General features: G+C 35.6%; 1 protein-coding gene across 4 annotated transcripts in view; it reads left to right on the top strand.

Annotated features, from left to right (window-relative positions):
* Positions 1 to 24,848, top strand: part of LOC123307709 (ubiquitin carboxyl-terminal hydrolase 34) — a 177,075-nt gene that overhangs the window by 111,818 nt on the left and 40,409 nt on the right. For all 4 annotated transcript variants that reach the window (XM_044890118.1, XM_044890121.1, XM_044890119.1 and 1 more), the window contains 7 exons: positions 3,443 to 3,747; positions 4,819 to 4,945; positions 7,409 to 7,596; positions 20,406 to 20,535; positions 20,591 to 20,752; positions 21,568 to 21,747; positions 21,806 to 21,952. In XM_044890118.1, coding sequence (XP_044746053.1) covers positions 3,443 to 3,747; positions 4,819 to 4,945; positions 7,409 to 7,596; positions 20,406 to 20,535; positions 20,591 to 20,752; positions 21,568 to 21,747; positions 21,806 to 21,952 — 1,239 coding nt within the window. The remainder of the gene's footprint in view (positions 1 to 3,442; positions 3,748 to 4,818; positions 4,946 to 7,408; positions 7,597 to 20,405; positions 20,536 to 20,590; positions 20,753 to 21,567; positions 21,748 to 21,805; positions 21,953 to 24,848) is intronic.

The raw sequence follows: 24,848 nt of genomic DNA on the forward strand, positions 1-24,848 counted from the left end.
TGATTCCAAGACAAGTATGGACGTTTCCGCTTCGTTAATTATTGTCATAATACATACTTGGGGTACCACTACAAATATTCCAACCATTGACAGTCCATAGAAAAAACATCGACCTTGGGAATTATCACCTGATTTCTGGCTGCGGTTTCCTCATCATTCTCGATTGTCCTCTTCAGCTGTCCATCCTCCAAAATAATGGAATACCGTTGTGTCCAGTAGGACTTCATCCTAGGATTCAGATGACCCATCTTGGTCTCTGTCTTTTTTTCGGCCAATCCAGCAACATCTGCTGGGGTCACCTTCTTGGTCGTGCTCCAGGGATTGCGGCAGCAGTCCAATCCACGATGGTTTTACCCAATGAGAATACCTTTTCTTCTACTTCATTGCAGTGCTTGCAAGATGAAGGACATGGTCTCCTGGATATAACATCATCATTGCTAACCATTCCCAACCAGTTGCATTGGCTGCTGCTTCGATAACCAAGTTGATTTCCCAACAAAGGTTGTAGATTGGATTTTCATTCGCCCTGGTTCGCCACTATCTTTCAGCTTAACAGAACCACAGCCCTCTTAACACATAGTCGTGATGAGGGAGAAGCTTGGCAACACAGGGGAAGGCCTAGAATTTTTACTTCTCGTATCGTGCTTGCCGGCGTCGTGTTGTTTGTAGGTTATGTTTAGTTTTTGTTTTTTTGTTTTTAGTGCTTGAAAGTGCTGAGAATTGTGTGCTGAGGGAAACAAAGTCTATGAGTGAAGTGAATTGTATGCTGAGAAAAAAAAGTCTATGAGTGAAGTGAATTGTTTGATGAAAAGAAATGAAGTGAACTTTCATTTGGTAAAGTACTTCAACGTTTTTGAACTCGATTTTGCTTGTAGGATAGATTTCGTATCATACCTAATGAATGTTGTATACCTAGCTGTAAAGCAATAATAAATCTTAAGAAAAGGATTATGTTGGTATATTTTTCTTTTCCAAAAATTCCAAAATAAATACAACTCCTGTCAATACATACAGTTTTGCGAAATTCATTTTGATACTAACGATATTGTGAAAATTTTATCAGATATTACAAGCTGGCTATCTATGCCAAAGAAATGTGGAGTTTTTGAAGAAATCATCAAATATTGAGATTCGGGACAGTAACCAATGTATTCATGTATGCCAAAGAAATGTGGAGTTTTTGGAAAAATCATCAAATTAATCAAAATTTTTACTTGCTACATATCAAAAACAGACTTGGTATGAATTAAAAGAACGTAGTATTGAATTAGAATTTAATATTGGTGATTTTTCACAGACTTGCAGTTGTGGAAGTGATTTGAAAAAGATTTTTGTATCCAGTTCGCTCAACTTTTGTTAACATATTTAATTGAATAATTATGTGAAAAACATAAACGATCAAACCGTTTCCACATCTCGAGAAAAAAGAAGACAACAGTTCGGGATCGTGATAATATATAAATATTGGTATGGACAACTCTTTTCAGTTTTTTTTTTTTTGTGAGTGAATTTATTCAACGGACAGTTCTTCTCAGTTTTTGCTCATACCTCCTTAACTCATTGATAATATTTGGACTCATGAGTTCATTTCCACAATTTTGTGAAAAGAGATGGCACTACACCTTTTTGTTGATTCTTGCTAAACAATAAATTGGGTTTGAAATATGCAATAATGTCACAATAATTGGATTTATCATTCATTCTTGGTGCTATTATACAGATCAAATAATTTTCATTAACTTGTTCTCGAATCATAATATGATGAGTCAATCCAATTCTTTGACCAAGTATGGCTTAGGATAGTGTCTTATAGATATTTTATTAAATTTGAGACATCCCATGTCGATTATTGGAGTACAAATCGAAATGTATTTGAAAATCGCGCTCGTTCAGCGTATTCACTGCGACATAGTCTTAATGGCTCTGTGTTGAAGAGGCCTGTGACAGAACGATATTTGCTGAATTTCCTGCTCAACCGCTCTTCCGTGTTTTTTTTACATCTTTTTCAAATTTTTCCTGCATTTCTTCTTCTATATCACCTTATATTTCTTCCACGTTTCCAACTCTGCCTTTAACTAAGAAGTGGAATTTATGTCTGTAAATAAGTACACATTTTCTTGGTATTTTTCTGCATTCTCTTGGTGATTTTCCCCATTTTATTCTACATTTCCTTGGTGTTTTCCTCCATTTTATTTTTAATTTCCTTGGTGCTTCCCTCCATTTTCAAGTCCATGTATTCAAAGGCTTGTTTGAAAATTCTGTACTCGCCTGGTCCAATTTCTCCGTTTGGGATCTAGTTTTCGGCATTCAGAATCCTCCACAATTCAATATCCAAAACAGTTCAATTAATCTCACTCCTGACACCAGTGTAACGTTCTCAGGGTTTATCAAATTGTCTTCTTTCTTAATGTCTAATATATTTACACAATTTCTTCATTAATTTATGTAAAAGGACTAACTTTCTAATTTATTTGCAGTCACTAATTTAGTTTCACTACTTTGCACTTTGTAACTCTTCGGTATTCACTGTTCACTCGACTCTATTCAGAATACTAACTACCCTGCATTCCGCCGCGCCTATCTTTTATATCGATACGCCCCTGTTCGAGAATGTTCCAGCAGCTTCTAGAGAAGCGTATTCAAAGATTCGGATGTTGCATCATTTGCGCGAGAGTCCAAGTTCATTAGACAAGTTCACTACTAGGGCAATTAATATGGTAATATTTAGGATTCTTCATTTGCATCGACCTTGAAAAAACTGGTATTGGATAATATTGTCAACAATGAATTGAATATCGAGGGGCACCTATCATATAAACTCAAAGAAAATTGAAACACATTCCTAGGCGAAAATTTTCCTCAAACTTTAAAACCACTTTCTCATGAAGAAATCTCGCCTTTTACTGTAACGTCCGAGTCCATTTCTATGAATTTCGATTCGCAAAACGACGCTGGGAATTTCAAAATTTTAATTAAACGTCGTTTTGAACGCACATTCGAGACAACTTTACGGAAAATACTTGACCGTTTGATGGCTGCCCGACATATCACATTGCTGTCGACTACCGTAACAGAAAGTGTCATCGGGTTGCGTTTCGCTGCTAATTGGAAACCTGTGAACACGCCCATTCCATTTCAATGTATCTCTGGACATCAGGAGGAACCTGATGATAAAAACCAGATGGCTTGAGCTCTAAAATACTCTCAAAATTCATTGTTATTCTGTTGAAATGAAAAATCTAGCCCTAAAAATAATACCTTTTGTTAATGTTATTTGATATATACAATGAAAATCTACACGTATCGTTATCGGGTTAGACCGATCTATCTGCTCTTTAAAGACACATCAAAGCTTTGTGTATTTCCTAACTGTGAAACCACCTAGTTACATTCAAGATTACTTCGAAGTCCTGTCGATATTAATTTCCTCCTTTTTTTTCAGAGTAAAACTTACGATAGTGTGACTGACAAGTTTATGGATTTCAGCTTTGAAAAATCTAATAGCGCCTACATGCTTTTTTATGAACAGAGTCCTGTGATAAATTGTGATAGTGCAGAATCTGCATCCTCTACTTTAGAATCTAATGAAAATTTATATTTACAAGCTTCGAGTACTAGTGTCACAACAACGCCTAGTACACCCGTCACACCAACTTTGGAATTGAGTAAAGAACTTGAAAACTGGATTTGGCAAGATAACATGCATTTTATACAAGATAAAAACATATTTGAGCACACCTACTTCAAGTAAGTATTCTAGAGTTGTGTTTCATTCATGGGATCTGCGCATGTTTGAATTTTGTTTATTAGGTCAGTTGTCCTACAAATAGATCATTTGTTTTTGGGTAAGGAATTAACATCATAAGATGTGTTTGAGGTGGCGTACCAACGAACTGTCACTTAAATCGCATAGGCTCTCAATCGAACTTCTGAGGGGTTACACAGAAGCTTCGTTATTTCAGAAAATACCAGTGAGAAAATCTGGCATTTGGATATGTCTGGTTGATAAGAATTAATCCGATGTATAATAACTTCAAAGAAAATACATTTTATAAATTGTTGTAACATCGCAATTGGCGTTGAATCAGCAGATTTTCGGACTAAATACATGAATATCATTGAATTTCAAAATTTATACCCACTGGGATGTTACAATCATTTTAAAGACAGGTCTATGTCTCTAGCCCCCACAATTTGAATTTTTAATTTTTTATGTGGAAGGAAAAATTTCACCTTTCTGCTCAAGTAATGGAAACATGGACCTTTTGAAGTGCCTCTATATAAAGTTAATCAAATAACGTTTTCAGTTGAAAAACTATGTAGATAATAATCTATTCAATGAAATGTGAATGATAATAGTATATTATTCAACGAGCATATTATGATGGCAATTATTCACGCGGATGACGTTTACCAAACGAGATGTTTATCCAAATGAACAATTTCCTTAATATTCAAGTAAAATAGTAGAATCGTAAAAATATTATTCCTAAAATATCTCGCCGTAATATCATTCATTTCGATATCTCAATCCTGGCTACGCCAACTTCTGACATTTAGCTATTGTCATATACAAATATCTCTGTTTTTTGAGCATTCTCCCTGTGATTTTGACAATGAAAGTCGATAGACCAGTGAATAATAGCTTATAAATCACAAGTGATAAATAAATGTCATAATGTTCAAGGAAACTGATATATTATTATCACTTTGTGAATCGATGGTGAATAAAATTAATATTATTGTTGTGTATGTATTTATTAAATGATCACTGTCATTTTTCACTTTCTTTTATTCATCTTAGTTGACATTTTTCAGCTTTATGTGGCAAATATGTGGCTACATACCTCAGACGATATTGCCAGTAGAACCCAATATAACTCAGAAAGCAACCCAGTTATCTACTTCTTTCTTCATCGAAACTTTCATTCATGCCAAAGAGAAGGTAAATTTTAATTAAGTCACCACTAATAATCCAGTTGTTTTCGGTACACAGGACAAATGGTCCATAATTTTCATATTATTTTAGATTTAAATGGACGATAACTTTCTATGATTATTTTCATATTCACTATACTAGCAATTTAATTATATTAGATACCTATAGAATATCTTGAGAGGTTTAATGATTATCAGTGTTCCAAGATTGAAATATTTTGTTAAACCTGATACCTTCTTCTCCATAACCTATCACTATACTTCCCTCACACTGTGTGGCTTGATATGTTCGACTTCAAAAAGCAAAAACCAATCCTTCAATGAAATCTATAAAATATTTAAAATTTGTAATATTCGGCATTATGCAGAGTAAATATTTCACATGTATGAACATCCCAACCTTTTATTTTTCACACTTTCTCATTTGTAATTCATATTCTTTTCAATTTCAGTGCAAATTATTTCGGGACTTTTAGTTAGGGAGCTGGGTACCGAAATTGCCTATGACTTGCGTGGCAGACATTATTAATATCGATTTTTATGCCATAAGAAACATTAAGAACCACGTCTGCCACCTTAAGAGTCCTGCGTTGCCAATTGACAGAGCTTCAAAAATGTAAAAATGAAAAGTATGCTAAACCATTTGGAATGATTTCCAACTAAACCTCAGTTTATGGAAATCAGATCACTTATACAAATAATAATTGTGGAATAGAATCTCTGGTATTTCTTGTTGATCAATACAATATACAATCAACCGTAATTAGGTTGGTACAAAAATAAATTTTGTAAGAAACTTAATCATATAGGTTATTGTACCCATTTCAAATGGGGTAACTCCTTGGGAGAACCTAACTTTCTTAGTCTTCAGGAGAACATTGAATTCAAATAATTAATTTGACCTTGCAGAGCATTAATCTTCATGAAAAACTCATTTTTTTTCTTTCGTTTTTTCCATGAAATTTCTGAATTGTTTCATGCTTGAGATTCTCATGAAGTATTTTCTCATAGAATTACTTGTTTTTTTATGGCATATGAACATAATCAAAAAGGAAAACTACATTTTTTTTTGTAATTTATTTCCAACTGCATATATGAGTTGACACCGCGATAATAACGTCTCACTGCATGCCCCTGAAGACTAAGAAATTTTTATTTCAAACATTTTTTGATTCAGGCTCCCGAAGAGTTATTTCAGTGGATCTTTTGTAATGGGGTCCCCCTGTAGAATGCAATAACATCTAGCGGTAATTTACGAATATAAAAATATTTTTCAACATCTTTCACAAGATGAAATACGAATAAATGTTCTACCAAAATGGCAACCAGCTCCCTAACTATTCGTTTCTTTTCGTACATTGCAAATGAACAACATCATTTGGTTACACCTTCCTCTCTACTGCTCTAAGCATTGCTAATTTCACTTTTTGCTTTTGGTCTCCATAACATATGAAGGGTTCAGGGGAAAAACCGGCTATGTCGCGCATTTTTATATTTGGCGCTACTGCCCGCAGATTTTAGTCAATCAGACAGGATCTACTATCAGTATATCAGACCAGGTTATAAGTGGCTAGGTAAGCTGTAAAAAACGATTCAAAATATCCCATACAGGGAAAAAACAGGTACGGGCGATACAGGAAAATAATCCGCAGAGTCACCTCTGCTAGCCAAAATCGCGATAAAACACCCTGCATCTACAGTCCTGTTCAGACTCGTAGTAGTTGTTATAACCTATATTGATTGAATATCATCCGCAATTTCCTCAGTTTAAGAGTTATACGTCTTGAATTTATACAAGAAAGGAACAAGGTAATGATTGATAGTAGTAGTGAATTTTGTGCAGATTTGAGAGTCAAAATGGGGAAAAATAGTCAATTTCAGAAAATTAGGAGCTAAGGAAGCTTTTTTTCCACTGTGCTTGAGCGTACACACAACATTGTGACAAGCTGACAAAGATGAATAGTTTATCAAACAACCCATGCGTTCCTCCACAAAAATTAATTTCACATTAAAAAAGCCCATATCTCGAATTCAAAAAAATGTTACTTGTCCAGTTTTTCCGACGAATCCTTCATATTATATTTTTTCGAAAGTTGGCTTCAAAACAAGCAATGCATCTGAGTAAGAATGAAACATGTGCTTTCGCTATCCCTTTCCATAATGGCACGACTACTTATTCAGAAACACACCTGGCTGAACAGGATTAGTAATTCAAAATCCTTTAGTAAGAGTAACTCAAAGCCAACTACGAGCTACAATCATTTATAAAGACCCAGGGTTGCGTTCAGTATAATCTTTCGATTTGCGTCTGACGCGGTTGTTCGATTTTTTTTCGAACCATTAAAAAGAGCTCGTCGTCGATTCTAAAAGCAACCCTTTAGTAATCAGTCTCTGAATGAGTAGAATAATGAAATCCAATATTAAATTGAAAAATTTCCATAACTACATAATCCCTTTATTTTCTGTTTAGCCCACAATGGTGCAATGGGTGGAATTAGTGACAAAACAATTCAATGCTTGCCAGGAAGCTTGTGTTTGGTTCTTAGACCACATGTCGAAAGATACATGGTGGCCAGTACAAGTTTTATTGAAATGTCCTAATCAAATGGTTAGACAAATGTACCAAAGACTATGTATACATGTGATACAAAGGCTCAAGTGAGTTAAGAAAACTTTATTTTATTTTGATTTCATTTATATTCCATTGATTGAGCTGCATCAATTGATTTGACATTAATCGTGAAAAATGATATCTGCTTAGACATAGAGACATGGACTGAGCAATGTCAGCATGAAATTGGCTTTTTTATAGAAAGAGAGAAATGCTCGTCGGGCATTTACCTGTCTCTTTTTTGTTCACATAGAGGTGAGTGTGGACCAATCGAAATTCTAGAAAAAGACAACTGCATGCCCGACGTGCGATTCTCTCTGTCACTCTTTTTGACCGTATTTCATGCATAGATAGAAAGGGAAGGCACAGTCCATGTCTCTATGTCTATGGACATCTGGGTATGCACAATACTAAATTTAGCCTGATTTGTAAATGAAATTGTTGGATTTGTACAAGATTTCAAATTTATTTTTCAATAATGCGTAGGACTGAAACTTTTAGAGAGTTATAACCTAGCTTTTATTTTCTCCTTAAAAGATAGCTGAGTGAAAAGTAAGGCAAAGTTCTGACAAAGAAACTGCAATACCCAGAAGGAGCTGTTTAAATTTTACTTAAGATATGTGTTGCAGTTTCTTTGTCAGTTAGTTTATATTGGTAACTACTCTATGGTTGCGCTCACAAACTTACTCCGAGAGTAGAGTATGAGTATGGCCATGATCAGAGAGCATTCTCTGAGGAACTAAAAGTACGTTTGTGAACGCTTCGAGTAATCAAAGCTTACTCACAGCTTGCTCAGAGTAAGTTTGTGAACGCAACCTATGATAATCATATCCTGCCGGAGCATGCATATTAGCGGCTGATTTTCCAAAACGCGAAATGTTTCGACAAATCATCTTTCTACCCTCGAGAATACATCCGATACGATAGAACAATTAAAAGATTCGAAAAAACCATTGTAAAATGGATGTATGAAGTTTTGACGACGAGAATAGCTACAGCCACTCATGAAACAACTCAAAGCATCAGCAACCTGTCAGAATATTATCGAAATTGATCGAAAAACTTGAAAACTATTCAAGATTGAACTCAGGCGAATTTTTTTCTTCGGGTTAATTCAGCGGTCCCGTGTAGGGGAAAACCCATTTTCCCCCACTTTTTTATGTGGAATTCAGTGGCGTAGTTCAAGATTTTTCAGTCCACCGCTGAACCGGTGACATAATCACTGCAAAAAAATGTTCCCATTGAATATTATATCAAAAAAGTTACCTGAAGAATAATATCCGAACTGCAGTCGGCTGGCCATGGAGATTTGACACATACTACACTGAATGTAGAGTATGAGACTCTCTTGTTTCATTTTGTTCTGCTTTGATATTGATCACAGATGCCATAATCTGTGATCACAGATTACATAATCTTATATCTCCAAAACGGCTCATTTGCCATATTCTTATGATTTTTTATTTATTTTGAGGTCTAATCAGCTCCAAAAAATATTGAAACTTTGTTTTTCAACACCAAGATGATTGAAGGCATTTCATCAATCCTTCTAGTTATTAGCATGGAAACTCCGAGTGAGCAGTATTAAAGTATTATATATTTATTATTGCTATGCAATATTAAATAATTAGATTATTGACATATAACAGATGCTTGAGAAGAGCATAAGTAAAACCTCTGAATGTGTACACTACAAGAGAATATCCAAATTAGTTGTAAGAAATTAAAAGAACAAAACAATGTAAACCTACTGCTTATACAATTCTCATCAGAATAGCCAATTTCAAAGAAAAAAGATAAATTACAAAGATTATTGAATACACATTCATAACTCGTGACATTTTGAAAATGACCATTCTAGGTAAGTCCACAAATAGAGATGATGTACGTGAAATCTGTTTATCAATTTAATGCAAAGGGCGGGGATAATTTTTTATTTTTTTAAAATTTCTAACAATTACATTGGTTTGTACTTTAAATTTTTTACGACTAATTTTGAGTGAACAAACAGATTTGGTCTGAAGATGCGGAGGTTTTACTCATGCGAAACCGGTCACCGTGCTTAATAAATACTGTTAGGAAATTGAACTTGATCTCGTACAACTAATTTCATAAGCACCTAGTGGGAGAGGTAAAAGGAGAAAATCAGCTGATTTAGAGGTTTGGGAATTCTCTGTTTCTTCGAAAACCGCCTCACGTTCATGTCCGCGAAAAATGCAAAACGAAAGACGAATAACCGGAGCATAGGCGCGTATTACTCTCGACTCGGAAAAAAGATAGAAAATACGAGAAAAGAGCTTCAGAAATTTGAGATCTTCAACACGAATGTAAACGCATCCAGCTTCACCTGGGGCCTGTTGCCGTTTCTTATAGTTTCGGGGGAATTTTATTATTCCTGAAAACCTACCTACCTTTCTACACGAAAAAAACCAGAAAACGACAGCAAGAAAATTATTCTCCATATATCATATCACAATCCGTGACCCAAATTCGAACGCAAAATATCTAGAAGAATTGTGAATTTAAAAAAAATTTGAGATCCCTTCGTGCCATTCACTTCAGTCGATAAGGTCCATTTTCGCAAAACACTCAAGGGAGATCAGCACATCAGCTGACATTAACGTAACCTATGTACCTAACTTCAGTCATCAGCTGACCCAGATTTGTACTTTTATATCTCAGTTAGACCTAAAACTGCAATAATATCAACTTCGAGTCTTTCATATTTTCACTGCCCAACAATTTTTCCCCATGCCAGTTATATACAGTAAGTTCGAAATGAGGATCTTTCAAAATTACTACATTGAGAGGTTATGTTCAGTTCCGTAAACAATTGAATTGACTTAGTTCATGAAGGAAGATATAGAAATGAAACATATTGATTAAGTTAAGAGTTTATGCACTCTCAGGTGGCAGTTTTCAGGTATCTATCTAAGAAAAATCTATTCAAGGGAAATCTATCTAAGGAAAATTATTCGATGTTATGATATATTCTCTATCCTGAAATCTAAAATGTATTTATGTTGAAAATCACAGCTCGTGGAACATTCAAACTGTAATGTTCTAAAATTCTAACATTCCAAATTAATTCATGATTAAGCCTATTGTCCTGATGTAACCATATTTGTTTTAATACATAGAACGTATGATCCTCCTCGAATTAATATTTTTCCCTCATGTCATATAATCGTGTTTTTGCTCCCGGTCGATCTCTCATATCAATTCTGCAGTCGGATTTTCCCTGATTCATTATACTGTGGCGAAGCGAATAATTAGCTATATGTAAAGAGGGATGGACTCATTTCATACCAAGGATTATAGATCATGTTTTATAATCCCTGATTTCAGTATTGATTTTCATATTACGATAACGCGCATATTCCTCCTGTTTTTCAAGTTCAGAATGACCGTCCAAGAAAATTGGTGGATAGAGGGATGTATCAGAATCTACTCAGAATTTTTTTTCCATCCTGACAGCCCGAGAACCCCACCTGCAATGATCAAAATGTACCGATATTCTGTTTTTTTTTTTTCTATTCAGCATGTTTTAAGGGTTTATTTTCCACAAGATAAGTCAGTTCAAAATAGTCGGCCAGGGTACATAGAGGGATGACTAAAATATCTGTTAAGTCGTCTCACAGTAAATAAAATTCCGGTGTATCTCAAACTTGTCTTTTTTATAGTCACTTCACATTGACATTAAATTACAACTATTGTCATCAAGGGACCTACTATTATTTTTCAAACAAATTTCTAAGGGTGTGATAAATATATAAATTCAACAAAACATAACATTTCTCCCCGCCGTGGCAGAAGTATCATCTTTGTCCACTATCTTCGATATCCAATCTACATAACTTGGCAACAGGTCGTTTATAAGAACCATTCGCTGTTTTCACTTGAACGACTCTAATTTTTCCATCGGGGCCCGGAAAAATCTTTTCAATTAATCCGAGTTTCCAGGATTTTCTAGGAGCGGTATCATCTATAACTATAACTTTATCATGTAGCTTCATAGGTCTGCCATCGTTCCTCCACTTCGTTCTTTTGGTCAAAGTCGGTAGATATTCCCTCGTCCATCTTTTCCAGAACGAGTTTCTTAACTCTTGAGCTCGTCTCCATTGTCCCCTTAAATTTCCATTTTCAGATTCGAAAGCTGTCGAATAATTTGTAGCATCCAAAAGAAAATGGTTTGGTGTTAAGGCCTCCAAGTCATCAGGATCAACAGATACTTTCGTGATTGGTCTAGAGTTCACAATTTTTTCGCATTCTGCAAATAAGGTAAGGAGTAGCTCGTCCTTCAATATCTGATTATTTAGAATAACATGAAATGTAGTTTTCACTGAACGCACTAGTCTCTCCCATGCACCGCCCATATGGGGAGAAGCAGGTGGAATGAATTTCCATTCAATATTTCTCACTAACATTTCTCGTTTCAAATTCTCCTTATCCATTTCTTTTACAGCTTTCTTCAGTTCCTCAGAGGATCCTCTAAAATTAGTTCCATTATCGGAATAAATTTGCAGAGGTTGTCCTCTTCTTGCTATCATTCGTCTCACTGCCATTAGCGTTGACTCCGTTGATAATGAGTGTGCTACTTCAAGATGTACAGCTCTTATCGATAAACAGGTGAAAATAACTCCCCATCTTTTCTCGCGTCGACGTCCAACTGTTACATACAGGGGTCCGAAATAATCAATTCCTGTGTATGTGAATGCATGAGCTGGTGGAGTCAATCTGAATGTCGGAAGTTGGCCCATTTGTGGAATTGCAGGTTTAGCTTTTAAAATTCGGCATTTTTTACATTCTGCAAATGTGGTCTTCACGGCTGATCTACCATCAATAATCCAAAATTTTTGTCTAGCAGTATTCAATACAGTTTCGATACCTTGATGAGCACATTGTTCATGGTAATGATGCAGTAGTAATTTAGTCAACCTATGTTTAGATGGCAATATTATGGGTCTTCTGGTTGTCATTTCCATTTGTGTGGCCAAGTCAGTCCGTCCACTTACTACCAAAACTCCATTTTTATCCATGACCGGTGAAAGTTGTTTTAGTCTACTCTGATTCTTCAAGCACATGCTTTTCTTTAAGAAAGAGATTTCTTCTGGAAAACTTTCCAGTTGACATTGCTTGATTAATCTGATTTCAGCTTCTTCAAGGTCTGAAGTGGTAATTTCTGCTATAATTTGACTATTTTTGGAACGAAGTTTTGAAATCAACAATTTAGCGATTACCAGCACCCAGGCCGTGGCTCTAATCAACCTCATCCATTTGGAAAAACGGTTTATATCCGGTAAACAGGAATCATTTTCTAGAATAGTGGCCAAAAATTCTATCGGTTGAATATCTTCTTCATCTTCAGAATTTTTCAAATTTCCCCCACAGTCGGTTTTCTTGATCGGCCATGTCATTTCATCGTGGAGTTGTAGAAATTCTGGTCCATTATGCCAACGAGTGAAATCCAAATTATTTCCATCATCAAAATAGGTTCTTGTGGCATTGTCGGCAGCATTTGACTTGGATGGAACCCAATGCCAATCAAAACTGTCTGTTGACTCTTGAATTTCACCTACGCGATGAGATTCAAATTGTCCCAGTTTACTCCCATCGTTTTTGATCCAGTGAAGTACTGTTGTTGAATCAGTCCATAGGTAAGTTTTGTCAATTTTGATTTCTAACGTTTTGATCAGCATTTTCTTGAGTCTTGCTCCCATTAAAGCGGCTTGAAGTTCGAGTCTCGGAATTGAAATCGGTTTGTTCGGTGCCACCCTAGCTCTAGCAAAAATTAAAGATACATCGATTGATGTCTGGGCGATCATTCGTAGGTAAGCTACAGAAGCGTACGCCCTTTTGCTCGCATCACAGAATATATGTAACTCTACTCTTTCAGCCTTAGAAATACTCGTTGAATAGCACCTAGGTATAGAAATATTTGTAATTTTTTGAAGATCCAAAAGCCATAATTTCCATGTCTTATATTGTTCATGTTCGACTGAATCCCAACCAATTCCGGATTTCCATATATCTTGAATGAGGATTCTTCCTCGTACTGTCAAATTAGCAATAAGTCCTAATGGGTCGAAAATGGACATCACTATTTTCAGAATTTGTCTTTTCGTTGTGCCATTTCTGGTTTCGACCTCAAAAATGTTGGATTTCAGTTTAAAACAGAAGCTATCTAGTTTTGAATCCCAGGAAAGTCCTAAAATTCGTTGTATCGACCTATCAGAGTCCAAATCAAGATCTTTGCATATAAAATCTTCTTGTGTAGAAAGAGCATCCATAACATCTTTAGAGTTTGATGTCCAGTCAACTAATTCAAATCCACCCAAATTTTGAATACGTTTCACTTCAAAAATCTTTTCTAAGGCTTCGTCTACAGTGTCGGTGCAGTCTAAATAATCATCGACATAGTGTTTCATCTCAATAGCGTCCAAAATATCTTGTCTTTGTGTTAGTTGTCGGGCATTCAAATTCTTAACGAATTGTGCGCAAGTCGGAGAACAGGTAGCACCAAATGTCATGACCTGCATTTCGTAAACATCGTGTGGTTTTTCGGTATTTCCTTCTCTCCAGAGAAATCTTTGGGAGCATTGATCCGAAGTAATGATCTTGACTTGATGGAACATCTCACGAACATCACTGCAGAAGGCGATCTTTCGTTGTCTAAACTTTATCAATACTTCCACCAATGGTTGTAAGAGGTCTGGTCCAGCAAGTAAATTTTCATTTAGGGAAGTTCCACACGACTTTGAAGCAGCATCGAAAACAAGTCGTAGCTTGGCTGGTTTATTCGGATTTATTACTCCAAAATGAGGTAAGTACCAGCAACGAGGACCTTCTTCAGATGCTTCTTCAGCTGACAGCTTCCTGGCATATCCTTTCCTTAAGTAACTTTCAATTTTCTCACAGTATCTTCTCTTGAAATTTTCATCTTTGTGCATTTGTTTTTCCACACACATAAGTCTTCGAACGGCTACATTTTTACTTTCAGGCAAGTGAATATCGTTCTCCCTCCAGATCAGTCCTATTTCGAATCGGTCACCGATTCGTTTTGCAGTTTTTTGCATTACATCAAGCGCCCTGCTGTCTTTTTTGTTGGATTTTATAGCTACTTGAACTCCAAAGGCTTCAGTACTAAAAGAGTGTTTCACCATCTTGTGGAGCTCGTCGTCAGCAACAGTTTCACAATGACAAATATGAAAGGAATGAAAAATTCTCTTATTGCCATGATGATTGTCCACATCACCGTGTAAAATCCAACCGAGATTGGTTTTTGTTGCAAGTGGAGAATTTTCTGGACCCTGAATAACTCTTCTGGCCACTGTGAGTCGGATGTTATCTTGGCCTAAAAGAATCATCGGACGTCCTTGAATTTCATTGAAAGGAATGCCCTGTAAGTGAGGATATTTCTTCCAGTCTGTTTCCTTAATGACTTGAACAGGTAAAGATAGATTTTCCACAGATCTCACATTTTTCATAGTGAATCTCTTGGCATTTTTATGGATTCCCGATATATCAAGGTCTAGGCGATGAGAATCTTCGTAGCACGATGTCATATTATTCGTCCATTGTATACAAAGAGATTCCACATTTCCTTCTATTTCCAGGTGGTCAACAATGGATTTGTCTATGAGAGTCACAGTCGAAGCTTCATCACAGAGTGCAATGGTTTCCAGAAAATCATTTTTTCCATACAATCTCACCTTGATCATCCGCAAAAGAATATTTGCCGCACCTTGTCCCACAGCAAGAACGTTTTCCTTTCTAAGATCTTCCGTCTGGGTAGACTGTGTATATTCGAAATTTTGTTGTGATATATCTTTATGAAGGAGCTTATGATGAGATCGTTTGCAGTTATTGATACCACATTGACGTTTGGATCTGCATTTCATTGTCTGGTGATTGTTTTTCAGGCATGAGAAACATAATTTTCTTCTGGTCACAGTCTCCCATCTGGTCTCAACATCGTCTTGATTTATTTTTGAACAATCTTGGATATAATGTCCTTTTTCTCGACAATACGTACACAATTTGTCAGTTTTCTTGCTATCAGCTGTCGTCAGAGTAGTCTCATATCGTTTTGTCGAAGAATATACGAATGGCTTCGATCTAGGCTCCGTTTTATTCATTGTTGAAGAACTCGGTCTACTCACGTAACATGCTGCTGCTGCTATGTCTGAAATCCAATCTGAGAGATCACTGAGGTCAACAGTACCATGTTTTTTCATAACTTCCTCCCCCCAGCGAAGTTTAATCATATCTGGAAGCTTTTGTACGATGTCTCGAACCAATGTAGGATTCTGAAGATGTTCGTTATAACCCAAGGATTTGATTGTTGCGACTAAACAAGATATATGATTTGAAAATTTGATAAAACTCTCTATATTATGTTCTCTGATGGGTGTCACAGCTTTAACCTTTGATATAAGTCCATCGATTATCAGATCAGGACGTCCGAACCTCATTTCTAATATCTTCAGCACTGAATCAACGTTATCAGGTGAAATCATCATGCCCGATACGGCTAGTTTGGCCTCACCTTTTAAACATTTTTGCAATTTTATCATCATTTCCTCAGAAGAATATTCACACAATGAGGCAATTTTTCTGAATTGTGTGATGAATACTGGCCACTCTTCAGGGTTACCGTCAAAGTGAAGAATGTCTTTCTCTACAACTTGGCGTGCAATAAATCGATCTCGTCTTGGAGCACTTCCTACTGATTTCACAGCTTCACTTATGGTATGGCATAATCGTTCGATGTCGGATGGTTCTGGAGAACGCACGGGTCTCTTATCTGGTATTGTCAGTCTTGGAGCTTCCTCTACTACATCCATTTTCCGTCTGGGAGTATTGTCTGGAACATTTTGTCTTTGACTTCTGGAACTATGCAATGATCTAACCGAAGATCTTTCCACGTCATCTGAAACCTGGGTCTCAAACACTTTCTGCTCTAGCTCTAACAATTGTAATTTATCTTCTAGTTTCTTCATTTCTATGGCTTGTTTGATTTTTGCAACTTCAACAGCATGCTTTCGTCTTTGTAATTCAACACTACTTGAGTTCGATTGTCTAGAACATACTGAACGAACAGATGCAGTCTCTTGTTTGTCGTCCGCAGATAGAAGAACTTTTCGATGAATCGAGTGATTTTTGGTTGTGTTGTCCTCTTCATCTACTTCTAGAACTGCATCTTTTCCTTTCATTTGATTCAGTTTTGAATGACTTTCTTCTGAAATCTTTGACATTCCACTGACGGACTTCCTTTTTGACGAACCAAATTCTGGTGGCCATAGGTAACAATCGGCAAGTCTTGTGTTGATACCTGCATTACGTCTTGTTGTATTATTTTCTTCCGAATTTCTGTCCATAACTGTCTTTGGATCTATATCTATCCAAGAACTAATTCAAACGTCTCGAAGGACCAATGTTAAGTCGTCTCACAGTAAATAAAATTCCGGTGTATCTCAAACTTGTCTTTTTTATAGTCACTTCACATTGACATTAAATTACAACTATTGTCATCAAGGGACCTACTATTATTTTTCAAACAAATTTCTAAGGGTGTGATAAATATATAAATTCAACAAAACATAACAATATCCTAACATAATTTTTTGTTCATACTACAGCTCCGATGATAAAAATGAACTATTTCGTCTACGATGAAGCGCATATTCCCCATTTTTCAAGTTCGAAATGGCCGGCCAAGAAAATTGGTAGATAAAGGAATGTATCAGAATGTACTCAGAAAAACCACCTCCAACAATGAAAATTAACCGATATACTTTTTACGATGGAGCGCATGTTTTTTTTTCACAAAATTCAAAATGGCCATCCAAGAAAATTGATGGAATGGGCACATGGGTAAATCTGATACATTTCTCTATCAATTTTATTGGCCAGTCGTTTTACACATTCGAAAAAATATGAGGAACATGCTCTCCATCGTCTACAGAATAGTGGTTCATTTTAATCCTTAGAACTGGGGCTCTAGGGCATTCAGAATGAAAAAAATTCTGTTTGGGTATTTATTCATTCCTCTATTTACTCTATCCATCAATTCCTCTGACCGTCTATTTTGAACTGATATTTCTCTCGGAGTAGAAATCCGTAAAATATTCTGAATAGAAAAAAAAAACGTATGAAATTATAGATTGTAAACCCTAATTTATAATCCTTGGTAAGAAGTCACTCCATACCTCCTTGGATATATCTTATTATTCGCTTCGGCATTCTATTCTAAATAAGGGAAAAAATTAACAGACTGCAGCATTGATATCAGACATACGATATTGAGCGTGGTGGGATAGTCGTTCTTGAAACTGGACGGCCGGTAAACATCACTACAGTGTATAAATAGGGTTGATTTGATTGAATGATTTTATTTTTGCTCATGACTTTTTTTAATTGATTTGGTGGTAAAAGATGGATCTACCGTAAAAATATATCGCTGGGCTTACTAGTTTAACCATAAATAAATTATTTATCCTCATGGACTAATAGATGACGACGGTACATCAGCTTCATATAATAACACAAATATGATTTTTTTTATATGAATATTTATATTGTAGAAATTGTCGCAAAAAAGTAATTCTTGCCGCATTGACATGCTTTTGTTTACATACAATTTTGCGTTCCTTTTGTATTCATATAATCCATGGGTTTTAAAATTTTGAAGTGATGTCCGTCCCCATTATTCTAAATTAACTTCAAAATATCAGCGATACTATTAAATATATTCGAATGAGCAGATTTCAATTCAATATAGCACTCCCTGATCCTCTGCCTTTTGGCGGCATTTCTGCAGCTTAAAAAAAAGTTGCTAAATGGTTGTGGCAACGTCGGTTTGACATTAACGCCATTTCAAGAAAACCAACTTTACTCCGTTCTAGTTACAAAACTATTCTATGGCCAACCGACAGCTTTTATAAAAGTGAAAGCAGTAGATAGCCCGTAATCATTACGTATATTTTAACACCATCGGTCAAGACTGCTCTATGAGGCAGCTCAATAATCCAATAGAGCCAGTCTATTTGAGTAACTGCTATGGGAGCAAGGCGGCTCATCAGAGGAGGCAAGGGAGGCTAAGCCTCCTCATAAAGCTTAGAGCTAAAATATATTCACTTCGGGGATGTCCTCATTTTCAGAAAGTAATTTCTATATAAATTTTCCGAACACCTGAACTAGATATTCAGATAAAAATTAGTTTATTTTTCGGTCCTCCGCTCATAAAAATCCAGCATAACAATCATACAATCCACCGGCTGCGTACGCGTCCGCCGCGTCGAATGTGAATATTTCCTAGTACTGCCTATTCGGACGGAGGCTGTTGGGCCTGCTCCTTCCGTTGATAGTGTAACTCACGCATACGTTCTCTGGACTCACATACTAGCCGAACAAGAATTCAGCTGACTTACTGTACCATATTCGCCAGTAAAATGTACCAGAGGAGGCACAGCTCCCCTGTTCTCCATTGATTCTTTCGTGCCGTCTTCGACTATATTCGCTTGATCTCCGACGGTAGGGGCGTTGTCCGGCGGTAGTTGTTATGATTTCAATTTTCAATTTGAATGTAACGACTTCGTGGAGAACTGGAACTTCGGGAAATTTGTGATATATTCTTGTTAAGATAGGTTGTTTTGTTAGGGCGTTAGGGGTAAGTACTGATACGGATCAAAAAATAAAATGGAATTGAATATTGAGAATTAACTGTACACGTTGTTAAAACCTTTACAAGACCTCCACTAAATTTAATTACACTAAAGTCTACCGAAAATCGTCAGAATAGAAGTTTCAGTGTTGTTTGGTACGATAAATGTGATTGTTTAACTGGATCGATCAAACTGGAAAAATTATTTTGCTGGCCATATTTACTATTTTCTCATCAAACAGAATATACTTCATGGTTCAAAACGGGGTTTTCAGATTTGAAAAATTTACCGCGATCTATCGAAAGGCATAACAAGTCAAAGGAGCATATAGCATCCTCTTGCATTCAAAATTAATCTTAGAACTGACAACTTTTCATTATGTTGAAGAAGTATACTTTATTGACTGATAAGAGTTTGTTCCAACACTCCTCGAAAACTATTAGCCTCCTCAGCTCTCATGACCACGAGCCGCCACTGTATGGGAGAATTAAATGTACGCAGAGATCTAATTTTTAAGTGACCATAAGAACAAAGCGTGAGTGGTTGGACGCCAGGTGTCGTATCAATTTATTTAGAACTTCTGTGCGAGTGTTGCTTTTCTATATAATAACCTCTGCTTTATTGGTCGTCATCGTTGGCTGAGTTATGCGTTACTGATGCTCGTTTACACCGATTTTTTTAAGACAGGACTAACGTTAAGGCTCACTTATTTCTCTGATTTCTATAGGAGTTGCCAATGGCAACTTAGCAATCACTAAAATAGGTATGACTTAAGTCGGTTCACAGAGGCATGAGAGCGAAACCGGTCCATCGCTACTCTCCTTCGATGACGACATGCTCTCGAGGTTAACTTTTAATTTAGGCCGTTGCTGGTCTAATTTCCATAGTATTTTAGTTCATGGCGATGTCGGCGTTAAGTTCTTAGAATTGATAAGCATCGACTACGTAGTACACCTTCGCTCCACTTCTTCCCCAAAAACTCAAGACTGGCTTTTAGGAGATTGGATTTGATCGAATCATTTTGAACCTAACTGAAAATTGTTGTTGATGTTGATGTGATTCATAATCTTATTTATTCAAAAAATAATCATTATTCATTTGAAAATATTTTGCCAGATACACTATCGAAATATTCATTCTTTTTGCCTTTTCATGACATAATTACCAATTCATCAAGCATTTATCACTAGGCCTACTCACTCGCCTCTGTATCTGCAAATCGATGATGATGTTCCTGAAGATGAGAGAGATAATGTTGATGCTGCAAAGATAGGAAATGCGTCTTGTGTAACAAGATTCATTAAAACTTTATTATCACTTGTAAGGTACTTTTACTCAATATTTTATTAGTATAATATATCTTTGCAATTTTCAGATGGAACATGGTGCTAAAGCTCATCTCAAACATTTAACTGAATATTTCGGTTTTTTGTATGAATTCAGTAAGATGGGTGATGAAGAATGCAAATTTCTCCTAGCTGTAGGCGCTATTAGCACAACAGTGAACTTTTATTTAGGACAGAAAGCAAATGATTTCGTATGTAAACAAACGAAGTATTCATTTCATTTACAAACTTTATTGGATGAATTTCATGTTTCCAATACAATATTTTGATTTCTTTTCTACATATTGTACGAGTACATATCCCCGTTCAGATCAACCTGCCACGTTTTTCTTCAAGAGATTTTTTTATAGAAATAATATGCGCTGTTCAAATATATAGATAGAACTATGGAGCGATGAGCAATCTCATTATAAAAAAGTTGCTCATTTCTTTCCCCTCATTAGCGATTATTATTCTAAAATACGGCACTAGTTTGTCATGATTTAGAATATTTGTTCCACATATGGTCAGCAACTAAGTAATCTATACATCTGCTTGACCGTATATGTATTTCAATAACTAGGATATCAGTGTATCAGAAGGTTTTTCTTGATCAAACAGCACTGCAGAACTCCTTACCATCAGATATGTTCCTGGTTAGTTACAATTTTTAGCACTCCAAGACATGCTTTGGTCAAATTTCAGTTGTTTCATCTCGGGGCGCTTAAAAGGCGTAATAAGATCTGTATTCTTCTAAGAATAGTTATTCAGAAAACATTGCAGGTGGGAAAAATGAAAATAGAAGATAAAGTACTTGCTCATTGTTTCCCAAAACTCGACTAACTTATCCATGGCGTTTTGTTTTCAATCGATAAACTTCCTTTCTTTGATTTTCAGTTGTGAATATTTAAGTTTAAAAAAATGTTGTCGCTTGAAAAATATGGTAGGTCGTCCTGAGCCAGGATTCAATCAGAATATTGCAAGACCCATTATGCAATGCAATTTTGCTTTATTAAATATTTTTTAGGTTGATGTCAGTGAAGGAGAGGAAGAAGAAGAGATGATCGCATTACCAACGGACAAATATAAACCTGCATCTTTAGATAAAATGATAACTCTGATCGCTTCTTTGGTTGAAAAAAGTAGAGATAGCAATATGAAAATAAACTTAAGTGAAAATGATTATGAGGCGGTAGCAACAGGCAAAGTAAACAAAACCCTTCATTGTTTGTTTTAACTCTTTTGACACATTTAACGAATTTTAGGGGTTTCCATTTCTATATCAACAAATAAAGGACAATATAAACCTTCATCAAACAAGGAATCTTATTCATTCCTTAAGTCGGAACAATAATTCACTGGCTCAATCAATAATATCTATGATTTCACAGGCGATTTCACGTCATTCAGAGGTAAGTCTATTAAAGTTATATTGCTCTAGCCTACTCTCGATGAAATACAAAACATTCCTTATAGATAGCTATTCTGAACCCAATTTAAGAGAACCATGATTAAATATTTTACTACTTAGAACGAAAGTTAAAATTTACATGTGTTCTTTTAAAGCTTAAAATAACAAAAAAATACCACTACTTTCGAGCAACACATTTACAATCTACCTCCTTCTCCAGAGAAGAAAAGAGTCTATTATACAGATTCAAAATCCGTTCACTTTTCGCGATTCTATACGTGTCTCAAGTTGGTCCTATTTTAGACGCGCGATGAGCGAACGATGTACCTGCTTAACGCTCATAAATGGAAAGCGACTCCAAGCCAGATGGAGACGTTTTCGCTTTCTTAATGGTAATAATACATACTAGGGGTCCTACTACAACTATTCCAATCATTGAAAGTCCCTAGAAAAAACTTTTTTTTTGGACTTTTGGCAAGCTTTTCGGGGTTTCGGACCACTATGCGTTCGTTGCCGTGGGGCACACAAAGCATTTTATTGAACCGGTGTGTGTTAAAGTTTTTGATTTTTATACTTTCGAGGCTAATGAGAGTGCCCGCTCTAAAAATTTCGGGTAAGTCAGGAGTCGCAAAAGCCACAATCGGTTTTTCACTCTTTATTGAATTCGTAAGCTTTCGCTACCATTTTGTGTACCTTCATCAGAGTGAGGTTACATTTAATTAAACCATGCTCCATTCGATTTTTCTCTTTTCAATCAAGACCAGAAACCTTTTCATTCCTCTAAAAAAAATTATTTCGTTTGTAACGAAAAACCAAAAATATTTGTTATCTATGATATTTAGTTGAAAATTCTTAAGAATAAGGAGCAGCACAGAATATCTCAAACCCAACTTGAGCCAATAGGCCAATGCTTCGATACTGAGCAGAAGTAAGATAGGATATTAATTTTTACTGTCGGTCGGTGATTTGAATAACTTTTATTTATTATTTTTCTTTCCTTGTTGATTTTATGAACGAGATGACCTGCTCAATAACATGAAAGTTTTGAACGGACTGTTTTATGGACAAAAGTATCACAGCAAGCTTTTAGATTTCCTAAGGGTGGGTTCATACCATTGAGTATAGAATAATAGGAGGGAGGTAAGATGTCTTGAAACATGGTGTATTCACTCGTCAATTTTTGAATGCAATGACATTAGACCAAATCAAAAATAACAGATTTGTTTCGTGGGGCACCACCATGTTCTATCCTTGTTCTATCAAAGAAAGTCTAATGATACTCTCTCGTTTTATTTCGTTCTGCGTTGATATCGATCACAGATTACAGTAATCTGTGATCCCGATCGATCAACGAATCCAAAAAAATGAACTGGACCATTTTGTAAAATGCCAGCTGTTAACGAATATTTGAGATTTACACTTAAATTTTCGTTGTAAAAACTAATCCGCATATATTTCAACATTATCGAAGATGTAGTATTAAATGAAATAGTGTCCATTTAATTCTTTTACAATTACATGAAATAATCTCCTAGTTTTTTATCGTTTTCATATTATGGGATAATTTGTTGAAGATTCTTATGCACATATATATGATACTAGCTGACCTGGCAAACGTTGTTTTGCCATATAAATAATTTCCATGTTGTATCATAAAAAAATAGAAATTAAAAATTTTGTCTAAAAAATAAAAAAAAATTTAGGGGTGGACTACCCCTAACATTTAGGGGGATGAAAAATAGATATTGGCCGATTCTCATAGATAGCTGACCCGGCAAACGTTGTTTTGCCATATAAATAATTTCCTAATGAGTAAATTACTAAAATGGCTATTAAAAAATAAGGGTTGATCGTTGAAGGGTGAAAATTGAGGATTGTATGTATTTTTGTATGTTGTATCATAAAAAAATAGAAATTAAAAATTTTGTCTAAAAAATACAAAAAAAAATTAGGGGTGGACTACCCCTTACATTTAGGGGGATGAAAAATAGATGTTGGCCGATTCTCATAGATACCGGATAAGCACAAAAAATTTCATCAAAATCGGTCAAGCCGTTTCGGAGGAGTATGGTAACGAAAACTATGACACGAGAATTTTATATATTAGATGATGGATTATTTTCAGTTAGAGATAGCTTATTTTGTGGCTAAGTAATATTAGCAGTTCTTGTGTTATATGTAAAATTAGTATTATTTTAAAAAATTCAATTTTATTTCTATGAAGATACAGAAGGCACTCGTGCAAGCACGGAGAATAAAACAAAGTATTTTTCTCATTAGATTCTCTATCCATTAATTTTCTTGGACGGCCATTCTGAACTTAAAAAAAAAAGGAATATGCGCCTCATCGTAGGCTGTATAGTTCATTTTTATCCTGGGTGCTGTAGTATGAACAAAAAATTATGTTAGGATATTTCAGTCATCCCTTTATGTACCTTAGACACCAATTTTCTCGGACGATCCTTTTGAACTGACTTATCTTCTACAGAAGAAAAAAAAAACAGAATATCGGTTCATTTCAATCGTTGGAGGTGTGGTTCTAGGGTTGTCAGAATGAAACAAAATTTCATGTGTACATTCTGATACATCCCTCTATCCTCTAATTTTCTTGGAGGGTTATTCTGAACTGGAGGAATATGCGCGTCATCGTAATATGAAAATCAATAATGAAATCAGGGATTATAAAACATAATCTATAATCCATGGTATTAAATAAGTCCATCCCTCCTTATAAGGGAAAATAAATTAACCGACTGCAGCATTTTGATATGAGAGATCGGCAGGGAGCTAAAACATGATCATATGACTTGAGGGAATAATATTAATTCGAGGAGGATCATACGTTATATGTATTAAAACAAATATGGTTCTATCAGCACAATAGTCTTAATCATGAA

The sequence above is a fragment of the Coccinella septempunctata genome, chromosome 2 (assembly GCF_907165205.1).
Source record: "Coccinella septempunctata chromosome 2, icCocSept1.1, whole genome shotgun sequence".
NCBI classification, from domain to species: domain Eukaryota; kingdom Metazoa; phylum Arthropoda; class Insecta; order Coleoptera; family Coccinellidae; genus Coccinella; species Coccinella septempunctata.